At 33.9% G+C, this 19,542-nt stretch overlaps 2 protein-coding genes across 2 annotated transcripts; both read right to left on the bottom strand.

Moving 5' to 3' along the window:
• Positions 1–120: 120 nt before the first annotated feature.
• On the bottom strand, positions 121–1,994 carry LOC105167929 (uncharacterized). Its single transcript, XM_011087811.3, has 4 exons — positions 1,747–1,994; positions 1,501–1,606; positions 973–1,102; positions 121–486 (listed from the first exon to the last, which is right to left on the bottom strand). Exons 1-4 carry the CDS (start codon positions 1,866–1,868, stop codon positions 233–235), a joined length of 612 nt encoding a protein of 203 aa, XP_011086113.1. The 5' UTR covers positions 1,869–1,994; the 3' UTR covers positions 121–232.
• A 3,326-nt stretch (positions 1,995–5,320) lies between these two features.
• Positions 5,321–7,313, bottom strand: LOC105168585 (uncharacterized). Its single transcript, XM_020696306.2, has 2 exons — positions 6,541–7,313; positions 5,321–5,944 (listed from the first exon to the last, which is right to left on the bottom strand). The coding sequence occupies exons 1-2, from the start codon at positions 7,199–7,201 to the stop codon at positions 5,586–5,588; spliced, it is 1,020 nt and encodes a 339-aa protein (XP_020551965.2). The 5' UTR covers positions 7,202–7,313; the 3' UTR covers positions 5,321–5,585.
• Between the last annotated feature and the right edge of the window lie 12,229 nt (positions 7,314–19,542).

The following is a 19,542-nucleotide window of genomic DNA, read 5'->3' as shown; positions in this document are numbered from 1 at the left end:
AAACCTGACGGGGGATTGCCTCCCTTCTGTGCCTCTAAACTTTTCGTAATTCAAGCAAGGAAATGAAACAATAAACAATCACTCCATAAGAAAATCTGACAGGAGCTCAAACGCAGGGGGTGTCAAAAATAGAAAGCTAATTCAATGGCAATGTAAAAATAAGATGTTCATCAAGTTTTAACATTAGTTGAACTCTTGAAAAGCTGGAGGGTGGCAACATAATGATTCATGGCTAGTGCTTTTTATTCTTTTTTTTCCCCTTCCTTTTATCTCTTTTACTTTGTGTCTTTGCTCGTGATCTCTTCTTTGGAGCCTTCTTGAGTTGCTTCTTCCTAGCCACAGGGGCCCTCTGCTTTCTCTTATCAAACACTTCAACAGATTCTGGTCCTCCTACCTCTGGCCTGTTGATCGGATACTCTTCCTCCCGCGCTATTTCACTTGTCATCACAGTGACTTGCACATTGCCATTGTCGTATGTAGTCATCCCTTCCGATGAGAAACACGGAGCTTCAGAAGGTGGTCATAAACCATGAAACACATTACATGCAAAATCTACCCTATAGATACAGATCTTTTTGGCAGCTGCTGCAGTAAACCTGGATGCTTATTTATTATCCAATTTTTGCCAAATCACCACAAAAACAATGCTCCTCAACCTAATTCAAAGCATCTATAAATCTCATTTGGCATTATATGGTTGAATACCGAAGGAAATGGTATGGTGATGCGACATCAGTTGCTAGTTTTTACTCGGCAAAACACTCAAATTAAGCATTGTTCTCCACAGGACTCATCTGCTTAGTGGACTTACAATCCTCATAGCCAAGCTATATTCATATTGCAGGGAAAGACACAGCTTACAAGTAAAATTCATATTCTAAGGAATCACAAGATTTCAGTGTTTCTTGCAATAGGTAGAACTCGTTATGCATGCCAAACAATACGTTAGTTGATACAGATAGGACACCATACCTGAAACCGATGGAACTGGTTCACCACCCTCATCCTCATCACTGTCGTGCTCGTCATCAGATTCAGCAGCATCCGTGCCCGAATCAGGTGGAGCTCCACCAAATAAAACAAAATCTCTGTCCAGTTTCCTCTGGAACAGAAAATGTAGAATAAACGTTACCGCACAGACTACCACAAATTCTCCAATAAGAACCGAATTACAGGGCATAAACTATTCTACGTTTCGCCTTTAGCACTGTCCAAATTGAGAATAAAACTCCACATCAGTTTGACTAACTATCCTCAAACCTAGTTTCAACTACTTCCCAGCTTTCTTCCGCTTAATTCTATGCAAACATTTTTTCCCCACCACCCCCAAATTGACAACATGAGTACATATCCTTGTCTATGCAGTACTATATATGCAAGAAGGTGAGAACCAAACAAAAAAATTGCCAAAGCTCCCCAAAGAAATCTCAAACTACATAAAATGCAAAAAAAAGTATCATATCGTGCAATTCCAGATCATTTAAAACCTAAAGTAGTAACCTTTTTTCGCTGCTCAATTCGCTTCCGTCGCTCTGCTTCTTCCTGCTTCTGCAAGGCCTCTTTTCTCCTCTTCTTCTTCCTCTTGTGAAAACCAGTCACAAAATCTCTACACCCCCACAGAAAATGAATTGTCACGACCAATTCCCAATGCCCAAGAAAATCCAAATTTGAACCAAAGACTACAAATTCAAGAAATACATCTTACTCATTCACACAAACTTAAGAGGACTAAAGCAAACAACATACTTGAGGTCTTTTTCGTTGAAAGATACAGAGAGAGTTTTGTTCTTGAGGGCCCTCTTTTTTATGTGGCGGGCTCTTACGCCCAGAGGCCCCGGGGCTCCGTCGCCCGCCGCCGCCTCATCCATGGCCGTCTCCGTTTAAACTGAACTTGTTAAACCCTTAATTATTTCGTTTCTTCAGTTTGGAGGGGGGTTGGTTAACGAGTAAGAGGGTGTAGCACGCTTTATACAGTTGTACCTTGTGCTGCCCGTGTTGTCCTCCAATATGATACTTTAAGTTACTTTTCGAAAGCTATGTCCCAACTATTTATTCCCAGTAGGTCTGACAGCCCAAATTGGGCCCAAACCCATTGACTATTAGGCCAATATATTGTGTGCGTAAACTTTTAAGATATTAATATTAAATAATTCTTATTTCTAATAATTTAAACTTTTAAATGAATTGGTTAATTAATATAGTATCACAGCCAGACTAAAGAAGAGCTTTGTATTTGAATCTCATTTCCCCCAGTTATAAAAGAAAAGGTTCATGTGTAGGATTTGTGTGTGCCGTGGGATTGTGAAGATATTATCTAATTTAGATTTACTATGAAGCTTGAAAAGGTGAGATCGATAAACTTACAACTGGCCGGCATATGTAGTCCTTTGTTTTATGAAAATTTTAAGATAATTCAAAAATTAAGAAAACTTAACACATTTAACTCCAATAAATCGAACTCCAATACCAGGGGTTCGTATGAAAAAATGAGCCTAGAGTCGGCAAGCTAATCAACATTTCCAAACACTGGCACAGTGTATGTTTGATGAGTATGAATGAGGATTTACCCCCACAATTGCATGCAATATTGCCCGAAGATGCAACAATTCAAGCAAATACAAGCCAGAGTTAAACCATATATTTTATTCTTCAATTTCAAATACAAGAAATCTGCTTGTACACAAATGAACCCTCTTTCATTCCACATAAAAACGTGCAAGTCTAGGCCCAAAATAATAAAACAGTTGACAACCTCAACTGCTGAAAAAGAAAAACTGTCTAAAATCCTATGGTGCCATGTAGATAGATAGTTCTCGCCCCTAACTGTCTGTCACATATTTTCCACATGCTGCCTGAACCCTTCATGGTTTAGCCTTCATCATTAATTACCAAAACTTGGCACTATCAACATAATGCGCATCCGAATGTTTCCCCCACATTTGTCCCAATGCTGCTGAAACTTCGGCCCACAATGCCCATATAATGTCAACAATCAACTAACGACACCCAATATGCACCCCAGGAGTCCACCCCTCTGCAGCATTGTCACCCGACTTTCCTCGATCGGCCAATGTTACTGCATCGCTGTACCATGTGCTACTCATCAGACCAATGTTATGACACCAAACACAGGCATCAGCCTGTGTGTCATCCCTTATCGAGACCCATTGTCTAGTCTAGCATACAAGCTTGCCGTATTAGACTGAAGGACAGTATAAGAGCATAACATCGAGGCACCATAAAATCTCATAGGTTTAAAATAATTATTGAAGGCCAATTATAATTTGTCTGAGCGTAAGTCAATTCTTAATAATTTCTTTTTTCAATTTTCTTTTTCTTATCCAAAAATGTTGTTTTAACTAACCTACCAATGTACAAAGAACTTACTAATAATAAACATGTGATGATCCGATAATCAAAGAAAACGAGATTACAACGCTGCTCCACTCATTCACTCTATTTAAACACAAGACACCGACGCAAACATACACACATTCACACCTTCTTGGCTTTCCAACTCATGAGATAACCTCACGGAAAGACAAAAGGGTGAAAATATCGTTTAATTACCCAAAAGAAGAAAAATAAAAAATGAGTTTCACAAAAACCACCGTTTCTTTCACATTGGCCGTCTTGGCCACGTTCTTCATCTTGTCCGCCGCCAACCCCTTCTGCGACACCGCTAAGGACAAGGCCCTCTGCATGCAGATGACCAAGGATGCAAAAACTTGGGAGGTGGCAATGACGAACGCGCTCAACGCGGCTATGGAGAAAGTCAAGTGCGGGAAGAAGATAGTCGATGGCATCGCGTTGAAGCTGCCCGGTAACCTGAGGCCACAAACGAAGGACTCCATCGACCAAACATGCCGCGAGGCGTATGAGAACATCATCGACAGCATCCACCAAAGCATCGGAGTAGTGAAGAATGACCCTACATCCGCCCTCAATAACTACCTTTCGGCGGCTGCGTTTTCAGATTGCACTGACAGTTTAAATGAGTTCGAAATTTCGTTGGTTGAGGCTAACAATTTCGACGGAGAGGTCTCGAAACTGAGCAGCACCCTCTTGGCAATTGCTGGAAAGAAGCCATGAACCATGAGGATAATAGACTAAATAATTTTATTGTAATTGCAGAGAGAGTTAATGTAATTGTATAAAAATCAATAATTAATGTTCACATGATCCTTAATTATAGGATTAATGTAATTGCAGCAAAGGTTTGATGATGGCACTTAAATTCATGTCAGCACCCAGATAATATCACACCATAATTTTGCATTCCAACGTATTAAACTAATGAAGAATATACTCATCATCCCAAATAAAATTGTGCATTTTAATAATTTAAAACTACATCATACTTGTATAGTTACTATTATAAATTTCAAATTCAAATAAATTCTCATATCTTATAAATTAAAAAAAATATACAATTCAGATATATTTTCAAAATTCGCGACAAAACCAATTGCAATAAAATATTTCAAATTTCATCGAAATATCTGAAAATTGAAAATAAAAGATCTAAAACGAAAATTAATCGACCATAAGAATGTTGTAGAAGACATGGACAGTGAAGCAAAATCTTGGTTAGTAATTAGTGTGTGCCTCAAAATCATGAACGTGGCACTGATACTAAACCTGTTGTCCCCACCGAAAGTGAAACCTCTGAAATCAAATCTAACCCCCACCGACCATTTTATCTGAAATCTGAACAAGTACTGACAGACAGACAGAGAGGGGCATGCAGAAAGTTGGAGAGCATGCACCAAAAAGTGAGATTAACCAATTTAAGTCCTACTTTTCGGAATATGGATATTCCGTTCCTTTATCCACAACCACAATGTCTACAATAACTTTGATCTGTCTAGGAATAGGATACTTTCATTTTGCTCCTCCAAAGATTCATGATACTTCATTTCAAGAACTGCATGGATCTTCTTCTGTTTTCATCTTTGGATTATCGTACTTGGCAAAATCTTACACACAAATCAGGAATAACACACTTCACCACACAAATAACACTATGATCAATTCATTCATATATATATATATATATATATAATTTTTGTGGGAACGTACACTCATATTCATACAATGCTATAACAAAAGAAAAATTACATTTTCAGCCACTCATCAAAAAACTATATAGACTATAAAAAGTCCCAATTCTTTTGTTAGCTACTCTGCATAGGCATATTTTTTAAACCACCGATTAAAGGAAAACTTCGATTAAATCGGGCTTGACCAGATCTAAATTAATTATATGATAATTGTAGTCAATACACCTGTCGTGTGATTGATATACAATAAAGAAAAATATATTAATTGCATAACAAATATATTTACGTGATCAATTAGATTTGGTCAAATATAAGAAGTTTCCAAACGAAATTGTCCCTAAAATATTTGGATTAAAACTTTCACTCTTTTTTTCCTACTTTCTATAAAGCATGAGAAAGGTTTAAAAACCGACCTCCTTTTCTTTTTTTAATCATTTGGTTTGTGTGTGTGTGAACTTCTTTTGGACCGGAAATAGAATATGTACAAAATTAATAAATAAAACTAAATATAATGGTCCAAGACTAGATCCCATGGCTATTAATCATCTTCATGTACTTATCCAGCGATTCTTGCCTCTGCAATCTCATCTCCTCGTTAAACTTCTTGATGAAGGCCTCAACTCGTCGGTTTAACTCGTCCTCATCCAGCGACGCCTCTTTCTGAATCGCCGGCGAAGAAGAATCGTGGTTGCACGTCCGGTCCTTGAAGATCTCCGACTCCGGCGCGTGATCCCGGACGGCTATCAATCGACAGTTGTGCTGGCCCCAAGTCCCCGTCGACTTCTTCGTGAGTGGCGCCGAGCACTGACGCCCCTCCATTATCATCTTCCACGTGCTCTCCAGCGTCTGCTGCGTCTCCAGCTGCGTCGGCGCCCTCACTCCTGCAGGAACATTAACATTTAACACCAATTACTTGCTTGTTTTGTGCATGAATATTGTTATGTTTTACAAAACTAATAATTATTAAATATCTAATAATGATCCAATCAAATTTATTTTGGTCGGTCTTAATAATTAGTTCAAGCCCACCTCATAATAAATTCAGGGTTCAGATTGAATGTTCATATTTAATTCTACTGCTCATAATTAATTAGCAATCAAATCAAACCTATGACAAATGCCAAAATCCTAAATACTCTTGAAAGAAGAAATACAACTTTACAATAAAAGGTAAAGCCCAAAGTCTTCGGATGCCGACGTCAGGTTTGCATGCATGACCATAATTAAAAGCAAAAGCTTGAAAGGACTGGGAGACGACGTCGTTAAAGAGATCATCTAAACCTTAGGAGTCAGGACAAAGGAGAAACGTCGAGATCCCATTGACGAGTCTCATCAAATTCTTGACCGCGCTTTGCCGTGAAATGTATGGCGATTATTAAGCTATACACAAAATGTTTGGTGCTTCTAGATGATTAATTTTTCACAGAGCTATGGAATTATATTAGACTGTCAACACTAGTTCTGAAGAAAATTATACCTTTGCGATTGGTTCTGATTGCCTTCCGGCGAGGTAACCTCGCAGAAATCAGAGGCTTCTCCGTTGCGGGAACGAGATATTCCAATTGTGGTTCCGGCGAAACCATCTCCGGCGGTTGTGTATTGTACGTGGGCGTGGAGTCGACAAGTACATCCTCATCTTCACCTTCAGTTTCAGCTAAGATATCAGTTCTCAGAGTTTCTTCTTCTCTTCCGATATAAACTTCTGAACCATTCACCACAATTGGTTTCAACTCCACAATCCTATCTCCACTCTCGTACACCACAACAACCGCCGCCGACTCCTCCTCCTGCGGTTCCTCCACAGCACTTATAACTTTCGGATGAACCGACACGGGAGCAAAATCCGGGGGCGGAAGAGCTCTGACAGAAACGGCCAAGTGCTGATGATCAAATCGGACCGCCGGTGGCTCCGTCTGAGTTTGATGGAAGCGCGAGGACGCGGCGATGGTGATGATGATGCCGTTAATGAGTATGTACAAGTAAGGAGGCTTCAGCCAGGAGACAATGACGGACCACATGACTGGAACTTCTTTCACTGCTACCGGGACAGAGAATTTTATCCCCATGGCTAGGGTTAAAGCTCCGGCTGAAATCAGTAACACTTTGATGGACAAAATCCAAGTATTCATCGAGCCCATGTAAATTTACGATCTTGGGTCTGGCTTTCTTCTTTATTCCTTTCAGTGTGTGGGTTGAGTGTGAGAGGAGCTAAGAATAGACGAAGAGTGAAGGAATGAAGACGAATGGAATTTTTCCGAGGGTGGAGGGAAATTTATAATGGAGGGTCCAGTTCAGATATGAGGAAAGCGGTTGTGGGCTAGAGCGAATCTGGGCGGTTGGATGAGGAAGTCAGGCAAAATTCTAATTCAAACCCGATTTAGTCAAATTAATTATATAATAAATATAATACATTTTTGTCATATAATTGGTATGCAATTTAAGAATCAATCACATAATAAATATGATACACTTATTATACAATTAATTTATTTAACCAGATCTAATTCGACTAAAAAAATTACAAAGCCAAGGGATATTTCTCAAAAACATTTTGCCGGAACCAAGTTTTATCGAATCAAATCAATCACAAAACAAGTGCGATACACTTGTTATGTGATTGATCACTTTTTCTAAATTGTATATCAATCACGCAAAAAATATATTGCACTTATTATATGATTAGTTCAAATTTAATCGAGTCGAATCTGATATGATATTTTCTTGGATGTGCGGACGTTGGGCGTAATAGTCGGTCAATAGGGGTTGGCCCGCATGCGGGTCAACCTAAATTTAATTAATTAAGATTATAAGTTAAAGCTATGTTTATTTATTTATGTGCTAAAATTAAAAGAAAAATTGATTACCTCGGAATTTGTCGAACCTAATCCAACATTAGAATGAGCACTGAATTTACACTTGTACATGGTTGTTTAATTCTACAAGAAATTCAGTCAATTTGGGAAATATTTATACATAATTTGTTTGTACAACTTTTCCATGTAAGGAGAGAGCGACTTGGACGAAAATTTGAATTGCTTTCACAATATTTGATTTTTTTTTTTATATTTTTTATTTTGTTGACCTGACTTATATAAAAAAATGGTAAGATATACCTTTTATTCGCCTTGTTGAACTACCTAAGATTTATTCATAAAAAAGTAAATCTATACAATATGAAATTAAATTATAGAATGAATAATTTAAATAAATTACACACCCTTCAATATTAAATAAATATAATAAGACGCGGGCTGTATCTTTTACCGGAACGAATTTTCTATTTCGAATCATACTGTGTCTTCTACTCCACGTAATATATACGTGCGACGTGTATAAAATCTTGCATTGAATAATATAAATGAAGTAACTTTTGTACATATGATGTGTATATATTAAATGGAATAAAAGATACAGTATGATTTGAAATATAAATCTAGTTTCGATCCTTTAATGAATATATAGGACGTGAGTTATATTCTTGAAACGATTACAAATTTATGGAAATGCATTGTATTACATATTTATTTTTTTTAGTATTATGGTAATAAAGTTTGTGTTTTTTTCTCTTGCTATTCTCCTTCACTTAATTTCATGGGAAACTTGCTAAAAATTGTGTTTGATGTTGAAATTGAGGCCATCGATATTAGTTGATATCGTATTTATAATCAATTTATTTCCCTATCAGAAGACTTGTTTCTTGTAATTTATGGGAAAATATTAATGGGGGAATCAGGCACGAGCGACTCACGTGCGCCCGGACCCCTCGGCCGACAATTTTCCGCTTTTGATTTAGCAGTTGAAAAGGGTGTCTCTTTTCTTGTGGAAACTGAGATTATTTCTAACTGTACAAGGAAAAATAGTATGTCCCCTGTCCCCACCAAAAAAACTGAATATACTACATAAATAATAATTTTTGGACGATGGAGTGAAGAAGGTATGAGGCGGATCTCCTACGGTCCCACCATTTTAATTCTATAATTATTTGTTGAGGAGAAAAGTTTCCTCTAAATTTCCAACTACTTGTGTGGAAGCATAGGATGAAATTGGTTTCTTTATCACTGTATGGGCCCACTTATATATTTATTGATTATCCCCACAATTTAGGGACTAAGATTTAATTAAGGTATTTGATGAGATTAAACATACGTCTTTCCTTGTTTATATTGATTCTCACGTAATTAAATTTTTAATTTTTAACAACAGTATACAGTTTGCGGTAAGAATCTTGATCAATAGTATTATCGTAACATTCTTTACGGTTCGTAAGTTTACTTATACTTTTTTTATTTTATAATCGAAAAAATGAAAAAAGAAAAATAGAAAACTTAACCAAGTTAGCTAATCAAAGAAGAATAGTGAGAAACTTCTAACCCACAATTTAACAGGCTTAGCTAACACACTTCAAATGTCGCTATCATCGTCCAAGATTTCCTTTTGGTCAGAAAAAGCAAGCAAAATACGTTTAGTTAGTTGTTTGCAGTTATAAGAGTCCACGCGTAGCTACTTGAGGCATCATCAATTTTTAAGGTTAGTTAGGATTAGTTTTATTACAGCGGAAATTTAGGAAACCACCTCAGAGGTCCTTTGCCTTTCCTGCCTTCTTGTCTTCTTCTTCATCTTTCAATCTGTTCACACCAGCACAAATACTATTGGTCCACATAATCCATGGATTTTAATTTCATCACCAGAATTGGACGACCATGATTTCGAGTACGTAGACTAGATTGATGCAGCGTGGAGCACTAGATTTGGATGAGGCTATAAATCAAAGGCCCACATTCGGGATTATGATGATGATCAGTTGCTTGTCAATGCTGTAATATATAACCACCATAGAGTAGGGATATCTGATGGACGGTGGTGGAAGTCAACAAACTGGATAAAACAGGAATCCTGCGTTTGACACGTTGGTGATGTCGATATATAAATAGTGAAAGCGTGTTTCGAAAATTAAAATTTACATTTGATATGTCATGATATTGCGAGATTGATGTATATACTGTATTTTTATTATTTTAATATATTTAATATTTTTATACACACGTATATTATAGGGTAGATGATGAATTTGGAATTGAGGAAAGTATTTAAAAAAAGCATTTCAAATAGATATAAGTAGAATTTAAAATCCATTAATATCCAACCAGATATAATTTAAAAATAAAGTTGAAGTACTTCAGATCTTTTGATTAGAATGATCTGAATAAATTCAAATAAATAAAAATATGATTCAAATATAATATAACGAGCTCAGAATAGAGTATGTGTGGGTTGTCGAGAGAGTGGGCATTTTTCTTTGCACAAGTACTCATAATGATAACACGCATCGTTCACTATGCAACACCAACAGAATTTGTTGCCTTTGGCAAAGCACGTCGCGTTGAACTGGCACAAGTTCACTTGTTTCTCCCCTTCCACACTTGCTGACATACAAAGACAATGAAAAAACAAATGAAGTAATCGTGACCGTTCACTGTTATTAAAAATTCTCTAAAGTTATAACTTAAAATTCATGATAACCAAATATCGCCGCATAGTTATGATATGTGTGAAATTTGGGATATCAATCTTATAGTAAAAAGTTCAAATTTTGAAATGGGAACCTACATTCATGAGGAACGAAGAGAGCAGCAACGGTGAGAAATAAGAAAATGAAACGGGCAGTAGCCATTGCAAGAATGAAGAAATTTATAAGGTGTGGATGAAGTTGATATGCATGATCTGTTGGGCTGTTCCAAATTTTAATTTATAACACAGAGACAATCAAGAAACGAGCAAGATTTGCGTGTTGGAATTGTCCACAGTTAAAATTTGTGAATCTTTGCTTCATAATTATTACTAAATTTTTGTATCAAAGCAGTATCTATTAATGTTGGTGTAAATTAAGGTCTTTTTAAATTATAGATTTTCCCATTCACATTCAAATTTATGTACAAATGATTGGAATGTTATTGCCATAGAATTAAATGATATTTATATGTGAATGATTTTTGCTAAACAAACATAGTAGTGCATTCATTATTTGGAAGTAGGAGATTGTGTTACAAAAATAAGACAAAACATGATAATGAAACTACTTATGATTGGAGGTAAAACACATCTGGATTATCCATCTCAACCCCGAATGGATTGACGGATTGCTATGGAGGGTTAAATTTTGATGGACTCGTACGTGTTCCGACAGCATTTGGAAGTGATGTTGGGCTAGTTTGTAGGGATCATAAGGTTGTGTCTCACTGGGTTGTCTTCCAAATTTTAATATAAAAATAAACTCAAGCGATGTAGATAAATAGTGTATTATAATCTTCCATCTAATATGCTCTAGCGCAAGTATAGTTAAAATGTTGGCTTCCCGATAAGTATGTTGAAATCTCCACTGTCGGAGATGGTAAACAATAGAGACGAGATAAGTTCTATAGGCTGTATTAATTAAATGGTATCTTCGTCATTTTCTTACAGCCTACTAAATCCCTCTATTCCAATATGTGAAGGGCTCCGAACTTGTCTCCTGATAAAGGGTATGCAAGCAACTAAAAACAACTCGTAACATGTATTCAATACACAAATGAGGCCTAGCTAGTGGCTAGTTTAATTGGCAAAGTTCCCATAACTTTAGAGGTTGTGAGCTTGAACTTCGGTCAATGCATGAGATATTGTCCTACAGCATAGTAGGTGTTATTTAGATTTAATCATCTTACATTATTGGTCAGAGTTTAATTTTACTTATCTTATATTAATCGAGTTATTTTCATTAATAATAATTTATCGCTTCAATTAAAAAAAAGTATGATCAATATAGCAAATTATTTAAGGAGAGTGTGTACATAAAATGCCTCATTCTCATTTTTAAAGTGAATTGCTATAAAAAAAAATGTAATAGGTAAATTGGGTTTTGACTCGTAATGAAATCAAATGCGGGACTTTTTTCTAGGTATGGGATCACACATATTTTTATAGAGCTCACTTAAGTGAGAGTTGTCATGGTCCATAGCTATAGTTTGGACTAATCATAAAGACCTTACAAGAATCATGATCAAAGCGTAAGGCTATTAACTCTCCCACCTCCCATGATCATATTCTAAAGTCAACATCGTGTGTGTGATAATTGAAGTTTGACTCAAGGGGTATAATTCAAAGCTAACTCCATTGTTGTTGAATTTGCCGACATTAAGTATGTCTATGCTAAAATTCGAAAGATATATACACTGAGTGTACGATATAAGTTTCCCCTATTGATAGTTAATGGGATTTTGTAGTTGTTATTTGTGCAACTTTCTAATTTTTCAAGCATGCTATAGAAAGCTGAAGTTTGAAAATGAAGGAAACTATTCTTTAATATTGACCATAAACACTCACCTACCCATTAAAGAATTTTTTCAATTAAAAGAATCAAAATTCTAAGAGTTCACCAATCAGTCGAAATTAAATAAATCTAATACAATAGATAATTAATAGATAATAGATAGAAGGGCGCTTCAGGAGTTAAAACCACACTTGATATGTCGTGACTCGATATTCATATACCATATGCTCATTACTTTGGGGCACTGTATTTGGTGCTTCTATAAGCACGTACAATACAAGCCTAGACAATAATTCATACAGACTATATCTGTATTCATGGATTTGAATTTGTAAAAAGTATTTAAAAATAATAATTTTATAAATGATTCCATGTCAAAAAAATTTAAAATTCATCAAAATTCAACAAATAAAGTTGAAGTATTTCAACTTCTTTGAATCTAAATTGATCCAAATAAATCCTTATTATTAAGGATTTGAAATCTATAATTTCAAATTCATCGACCCAAATGTAGCCTAAATGAACTCAGAATAGAGTTTTTGTGGTATGTTGAGAGAGTGGACATTTTAGTTTGCAACTACTCTCATTGCGATAACACACATCGTTCAGTATGCAGCACCAACAGGCGTCACCCTCTACTGGAAAACACATCGTTTTGAACTTGCACAAGGTCACTTGTTTCTTCCCTTCCGCACTTGCTGTCATACAAAGACAATGAAAAAACAAAAAGAATTTATTATCGACTATTATTATGATATACGATAAATTTAAAATATCAATCTTATAATTAAGAAAAATAAAAATTTGAAATAAGAACTTACATTCATGAGGAACGAAGAGAGCAGCAACGGTAAGAAATAAGAAAATGGAAAGGGCACAAGTATGCGAAGCCATTGCAAGATCTGAAGAGTTGTGTATGAATTTCAAATGATTGATGAGTTGAGGTTTTCCAATTTATAGCAGAGAGGCAACAAAAAATTGGGCAAAATGTGCTCATCAGAATTGCCCATACTTAAGATAAAAAATCTCTGATTCATAATCCTCACTAAACTTAATGTTGTCTTTCTTTATTTATCGGGCTAAATAATATATTTTTATGAGACTAATTTGTTAAAAAGTTAAGGTCATCTTTTTAAATTTTTGAATTTCTCACTCATTGTTATATGATCAAATTTCGAATTTACATTCAAATAAATTCAGAAGTTGGTGTTGTATAATTAAATGGTAGGGATAATTACACTTTTTTCTCCTAAGGTTTAGTACACGTAGATCCCATGTGATTTGGAAAATTACATACAACACTCTTGGAGTTTGCTTCCATCTAACAAATAAGTCATTCCGTTAGTCAAAATTCACCGATTGCTGATATTAACAAAAAAAAAAAATCTATATCTACCCCCAATTAACTTATTGCTAATTTATTGAGTTAAATTCATTTTGACCCCCTGCGATATAGAAAAATATGAAAAAAGAAATTCTGTGAAAATTTAAATATAAAAAATCACCCTTATGTTATAAACAATGACCCACACAGCTCCCTGATCAACCTGGTCTCAGAGGGTTTTTTGAATTTTTCTTTCATATCACAGGGGGTGTAATTGATTTTTTATGTTTTTCTTAGGTGTTTTTTCGAACATTCCCAATATCACAAGGGGGTCTTTGGATTTTCCACTAACTTATTGCATGTCAAACAAATCTTTTTATAATCAAATTAACCCCATACACTTCACGCATTAATGCATGTGAGAAGGTACATCTTAACTATTATAATTGTAGCTTATTCCTAAAAAAATTATTTGATCTGCAATAAATCAGTAATAGATCAATCGTTGGTAAATATAGACTTTCATTCTAACTTTTTGTCAATGCAAACAAATTTAATGAACATGTAAATGATTTTTGCAAAACGAACGTCGAAGTGCATTGATTATTTGGAAGTAGGAGATTGTGTTGCCAAAAAAGTCAATTTTATCAATTGTGATTTTGATTTTGATTTTATTATGCACCTAACATAAATAGCGTCGAGAGAAAAGATTTGTATCTTTTAGACAGTAATGTAACTTATAATTTTCGGCAAATTATATCCTACCCGGATATGAAATTATCCACCCGACAAAGATGGCGTACATGAAATGTTGCATCAGATCTTGAAAATAACTAACGTTTTAATATAATAAGATATAGTGTAAATTATAACCACCTTTCTTGAGTTTTGGTACAATTACGAATATTTTTTTTTTTATTATTTGAAAAATTACAAATACTTCCTGATGTTTGATGAATCCTTGGATGCCAGGTATGAAAATTGTCAACTTTGCCTTTACTGTATTCTTTTATTTTTTTAAAAAAAATCATACAGGATCGATGAAAAATTTTAAAAATTATAAAAAAATTATCCACTATTCATAAAAAAAGTAAAAAAAAATTAAAATTTTTAATCCACAAGGATATTTTGCTCAGTTCGCCATAAAAGATGGATGAAAACCTAATGGGTTGGGCTAAACGGCTGTTAAAATTAGGAAAGGTATTGATAATTTTTGAAAGAACGAGAGGATATTCGTAATTATGTCAAATCTCAATGGAGGTCGTTGTAATTTACTCTAAGAGATAATACTTAAATATTGTATTCATTATTTTCATAATTTCAGCTTCAGAGGCGAAAATTTTCTGTTCAAACAATAAAACGAAAATTAAGTATCAGATAATTTGTAGCTTATCTGTCTCTATATTAAAATTTTATAATTTTAGGGATGGAAATTTTTTATCTCAATGTTATTTCAGTGGAATAATATATCCGTGGCTAGATATGCTTCTGCTTTAAAATTAGTTAATAATTTATGAAAATAATTTCCATCTCTATTTTTTGTCTCTAATATTTTGTTTTCTTGTAGTGAGTTCATCTAAATTTTTACCCCTTCATCGTCACAGTTTTAATATGTTTTTCATTTATTTTTAGATAAATTACAACCACCTCTCTTGAGATTTAACATAATTACAATACATTCTCGTTGTTTGAGAATTTACAAAATATTTTTTTTTTTTTAAGTATCCGTCTAACAATGAGTCTATCCCATTAGAATGAATATTGTTGTCTTGTCGAGTCAATAACTCATATTTTTTATCATGTACCATAAATCTCATAGATTCAAGAAATTGGAATGGATTCAAAATTGGGCGAAGAGGATTTCGAGTACGTTGTCTAAGATAATGCAGCATGGAGAGCTATATTTGGACAAGACTATAAATCTAAGTCTTAAAACCGCAATTTATATGCCATGACGACTCAAGATTCATACCATATTGTCATTACTTTAAGCCACTGTAGAATCACATTCATTATTTGGTGCTTTTATAAGCACGTACCGTACAAGCCTTGACAATAATGAAATGAAATCAGGATAGGGGTTTTGTAGGATATTGTTGAGTGTATGGACATTTCTCTTTACATTTCTTCAAATCGAGATAACATCGCTCGTTCAGTATGCAACACCAACAGTCGTCGCCTCCTATGACATAGCAATGCGAAAGCTTACACAAGGTCGTTTGTTTGCCCCCCTCCACACTTGCTGTCATACAAAGACAATGAAAAAATAAAAGAAGTATTCCCGACCGACCATTGTTATTAAAAATTCTCTAAAGTTACAAATTTAAAAAAAAATCATGATAACTAAATATCGTCACGTAGTTATGATATATGTGGCATAAAAAGTTAAAATTTTGAAATGGGAACTTACATTCATGAGGAACGAAGAGAGCAGCAATGATGAGAAATAAGAAAATGAAACGGGCAGTAGCCATTGCAAGAATGAAGAATTTTATAAGTTGTGGATGAAATTCATATGCATGATCTATTGGGCTGTTCTAAATTCCAATTTATAACACAGAAACAATCAAGAAATGAGCAAGATGTGGTTATTAAAATTGTCCATAGTTAAAATTTGTGAATCTTTACTTCATAATTATCACTAAATTTTTGTATCAAAGCAGTATCTATTAAAGTTGGCATCCTTGATTTATAGGGCCTAATAGTATATTTTTAACAACATAATAAAATTTATGTACAACTGATTGGGATATTAAATTAAGGTCTTGTTAGGCTAGTTTGTAGGGATCATAAGGTTGTGTCTCACTAGGCCATCTTCCAAATTCTAATATAAAAACAAACTCAAGCGAAGTAGGAATATAGTGTGCTATAAACTTCTATCTAATATGCTCTAAATAAGTGTAGCTAAAGTGTTGGCTTCCCGAGAAGTATGTTGAAATCTCCCCTGCCGGAGATGGTAAACAATAGAGACGAGTTATTCAAGTTGTCGATAGTTAAAATTTGTGAATCTCTATCACTGATTTTTTATATCGATGCAATAACTCTTAGTATTGATATTATTGATTTATAGGGCCTAATAATATATTTTAGGGAGAATTACACTTTTTTTTTCTATGGTTTGAAACGTTATATTTAGTAATCATGAGGTTTGCTTCTATTTAACAAATATATCACTATATTTGTTAAAATTCATCGAATTTAATGATATTAACAAAAGAATCGAATCAAAATACATATTTACCCTTGATTGATTTAGAACTGATTTATTACAGGTTAAATAAATCTTTGTATGATCAAATTATGCTTATACATCTTCACACGTTAGTGCATGTACAATGTATATTTTCACCGTTATAAGAGTAGTTTAATCATAAAAAATTTGTTTAACTTGAAATAAGTACGCGATAAGTCAATCGAGGGTAAATATCAATTTTAATTTAGTTCTTTTATTAATATTAATAAATTCAGTGGTTTTTTATTAAAGGAATGACGTATTTATTATATGAAAGCAAATTTGAGGGTATTAGATATAATTTTTTAAATCATATGGGGTCTACATGTAATTACACCAAATCTCATATGAGTGGATTGTAATTATCCCCATACTTTACGGGGCCTGTTGGTGCAATTTATAAGGTCTTTTTAAATTATAAAATTCTCACTCATTTTCATTACATAAGGGAATATTTGTTAGGGTGTTTGTAATTTCAGGAGGACATTTGTAATTTTTCAAACAAAAATGAGATATTTATAATCATGACAAATTTTTGGGGAGCCCATTATTATTATTATTATTTTTTATGTGGGGGGGCCATTGTGATTTGCCCTATCTAATAAGAGGAAACAATGACCCGCCTTATCAATTGTGGATCCATAGCTTATCCAATCGTTGCCTCGCCGACACATGATATGTACGAATTATAACATATGAGCCTCTATAAATAGTTAAATATATTGGGAGGACTATTTCATAATAATGCATTTATTAGACTAAGATCACACTCCATGACCTCTATAAATCTATAATCTCAAACCCGTAGCAACTTTATCATTGGAGGATTTGAAATGGATTTCAAATGCAATTAATTTTCTAAAAGTAGGGGTGAATTATGTGATGATTTTAATGTTTCTAATAAATATATGCTTAATTTTTTCTAAAAATATTGATAGTTTTTAATAAAAAAACATAAATCAGGGGTATAAATGTTATTACCCAAATTATACGTGGATTGAAATGATATACACAAAAAATTGCATTGGATCTTGAATAAATTTTAGCCAAGCAAGTGCAAGATGCTTTTTGGTGCACAATTCAGTAAGAATTCTTATGTCCTGACCCCTGAAATTTTTTTTCAGGGGCTTGGAGTTTGCGAAAATCAAGAAAGAATGTTGATATATCAATAGTGAAAGTGTGATTCAAGAATTAAAATTGTACTTGATATGTTATGACCCAAGATCCATACCATAATATCATTATCTGAAATCATTGTAAAATACCACAGATATTATTTGGTACTTTTATAAGCACGTTCAATACAAATATTGACCATAATAACATAAAGTTAGGGTACAGTTTTTTGGGGTTGTTGATGGAATGGACATTTTTCTTTGCATTTCTTCTCGTCGAAATAACAGCGTTCGTTCAGTATGCAACACCAACAGTCGTCGCCCCCTATGGAATAGCAACGCGAAAGTTTGCACAAGACCACTTGTTTCTCCTCTTCCACACTTGCTGCCATACAGAAAACAATGAGAAAACGAAAGAAGTATTATAAACGGGCTATTGTTATAGAAAATTCTCTAAAATTACAAACTAAAAATTCGTGATGAATAGATGTCGTATAGTTATGATATACCAAAAACTTGAAATATCAACCTTATATTAAAAAATTGAAACGAGAACTTACATTGATGAGGAACAAAGAGAACAGCAAAGATGAGAAGTAAGAAAATGAAAAGAGCACAAGTATGCGAAGCCATTGCAAGAATCAAGAAATTTATATAAGTTGTGGATGAATTTCATGATGAGTTATGTTCCAATTTATAGCACAAAGGCAACCAAGAAATAAGTAAGTTGGTACTTAGAATTATGCATCCATGGTTAGATTTTTGTGAATCTTCCCTAATCATCACTCCAAATTTGTAACAAAGTAGCAATTCTTCTTTGTTTATTGGCCCTAATAATAGATTTATGAGGCTTGTTTCATGTAAGTAGTAACTAAGGTACTAGATTATGGTTTTTGATCTAATTCTCCTAAAACTCATATGTTGATTTGAAATTGGATTCGGATTCAATATTTGGAATTGATTATTATTCTTTTGCTCTTGAATCTACTTAAACATTAGAACAATATCATAAAATAATTGTTTTAACTAATTACATATAATGAAATTTCATATTTTTAGTTACATATAGGTAAAAAACAATGAAATTTTCATTTTTTATCATATAATTAAATGATATTTGTGTGTAAAATAACTTTTGCAAGCAAAATGTTGAAGTGCGTTGATTAATTGGAAGTGGAAGGTTATATTACAGGACAAGTTTCGAAAGACGAAAATAAAATCGTTTCGATATATATTTCTATATTAAATATTTTATGGCTGGGCTCGGAATTTGATAGCCACTATTTGTCACCTGAGGTATAATCCAAAGGTTTGAATTCACAAAAATACCTTTTGGAGATATTTGCAATCGGAGGTAAAAAAAGATACGGCTTTCGTATTTTATATATAAAAAACCCGCTTAATATTTTATGAAGAAAATTCATAATTAAATAAAAATACTGCAAGAAATCATAGGGTTAAGGATTTATAGTAATCAATGTGAAAATATATTAGCTTAGATAAGT

Source organism: Sesamum indicum, linkage group LG8, assembly GCF_026168435.1.
Source record: "Sesamum indicum cultivar Baizhima isolate 11 linkage group LG8, ASM2616843v1, whole genome shotgun sequence".
NCBI lineage: Eukaryota > Viridiplantae > Streptophyta > Magnoliopsida > Lamiales > Pedaliaceae > Sesamum > Sesamum indicum.
The sequence above is the reverse complement of the archived record's forward strand: the minus strand, read 5'-3'. Positions and strand labels throughout refer to the sequence as shown.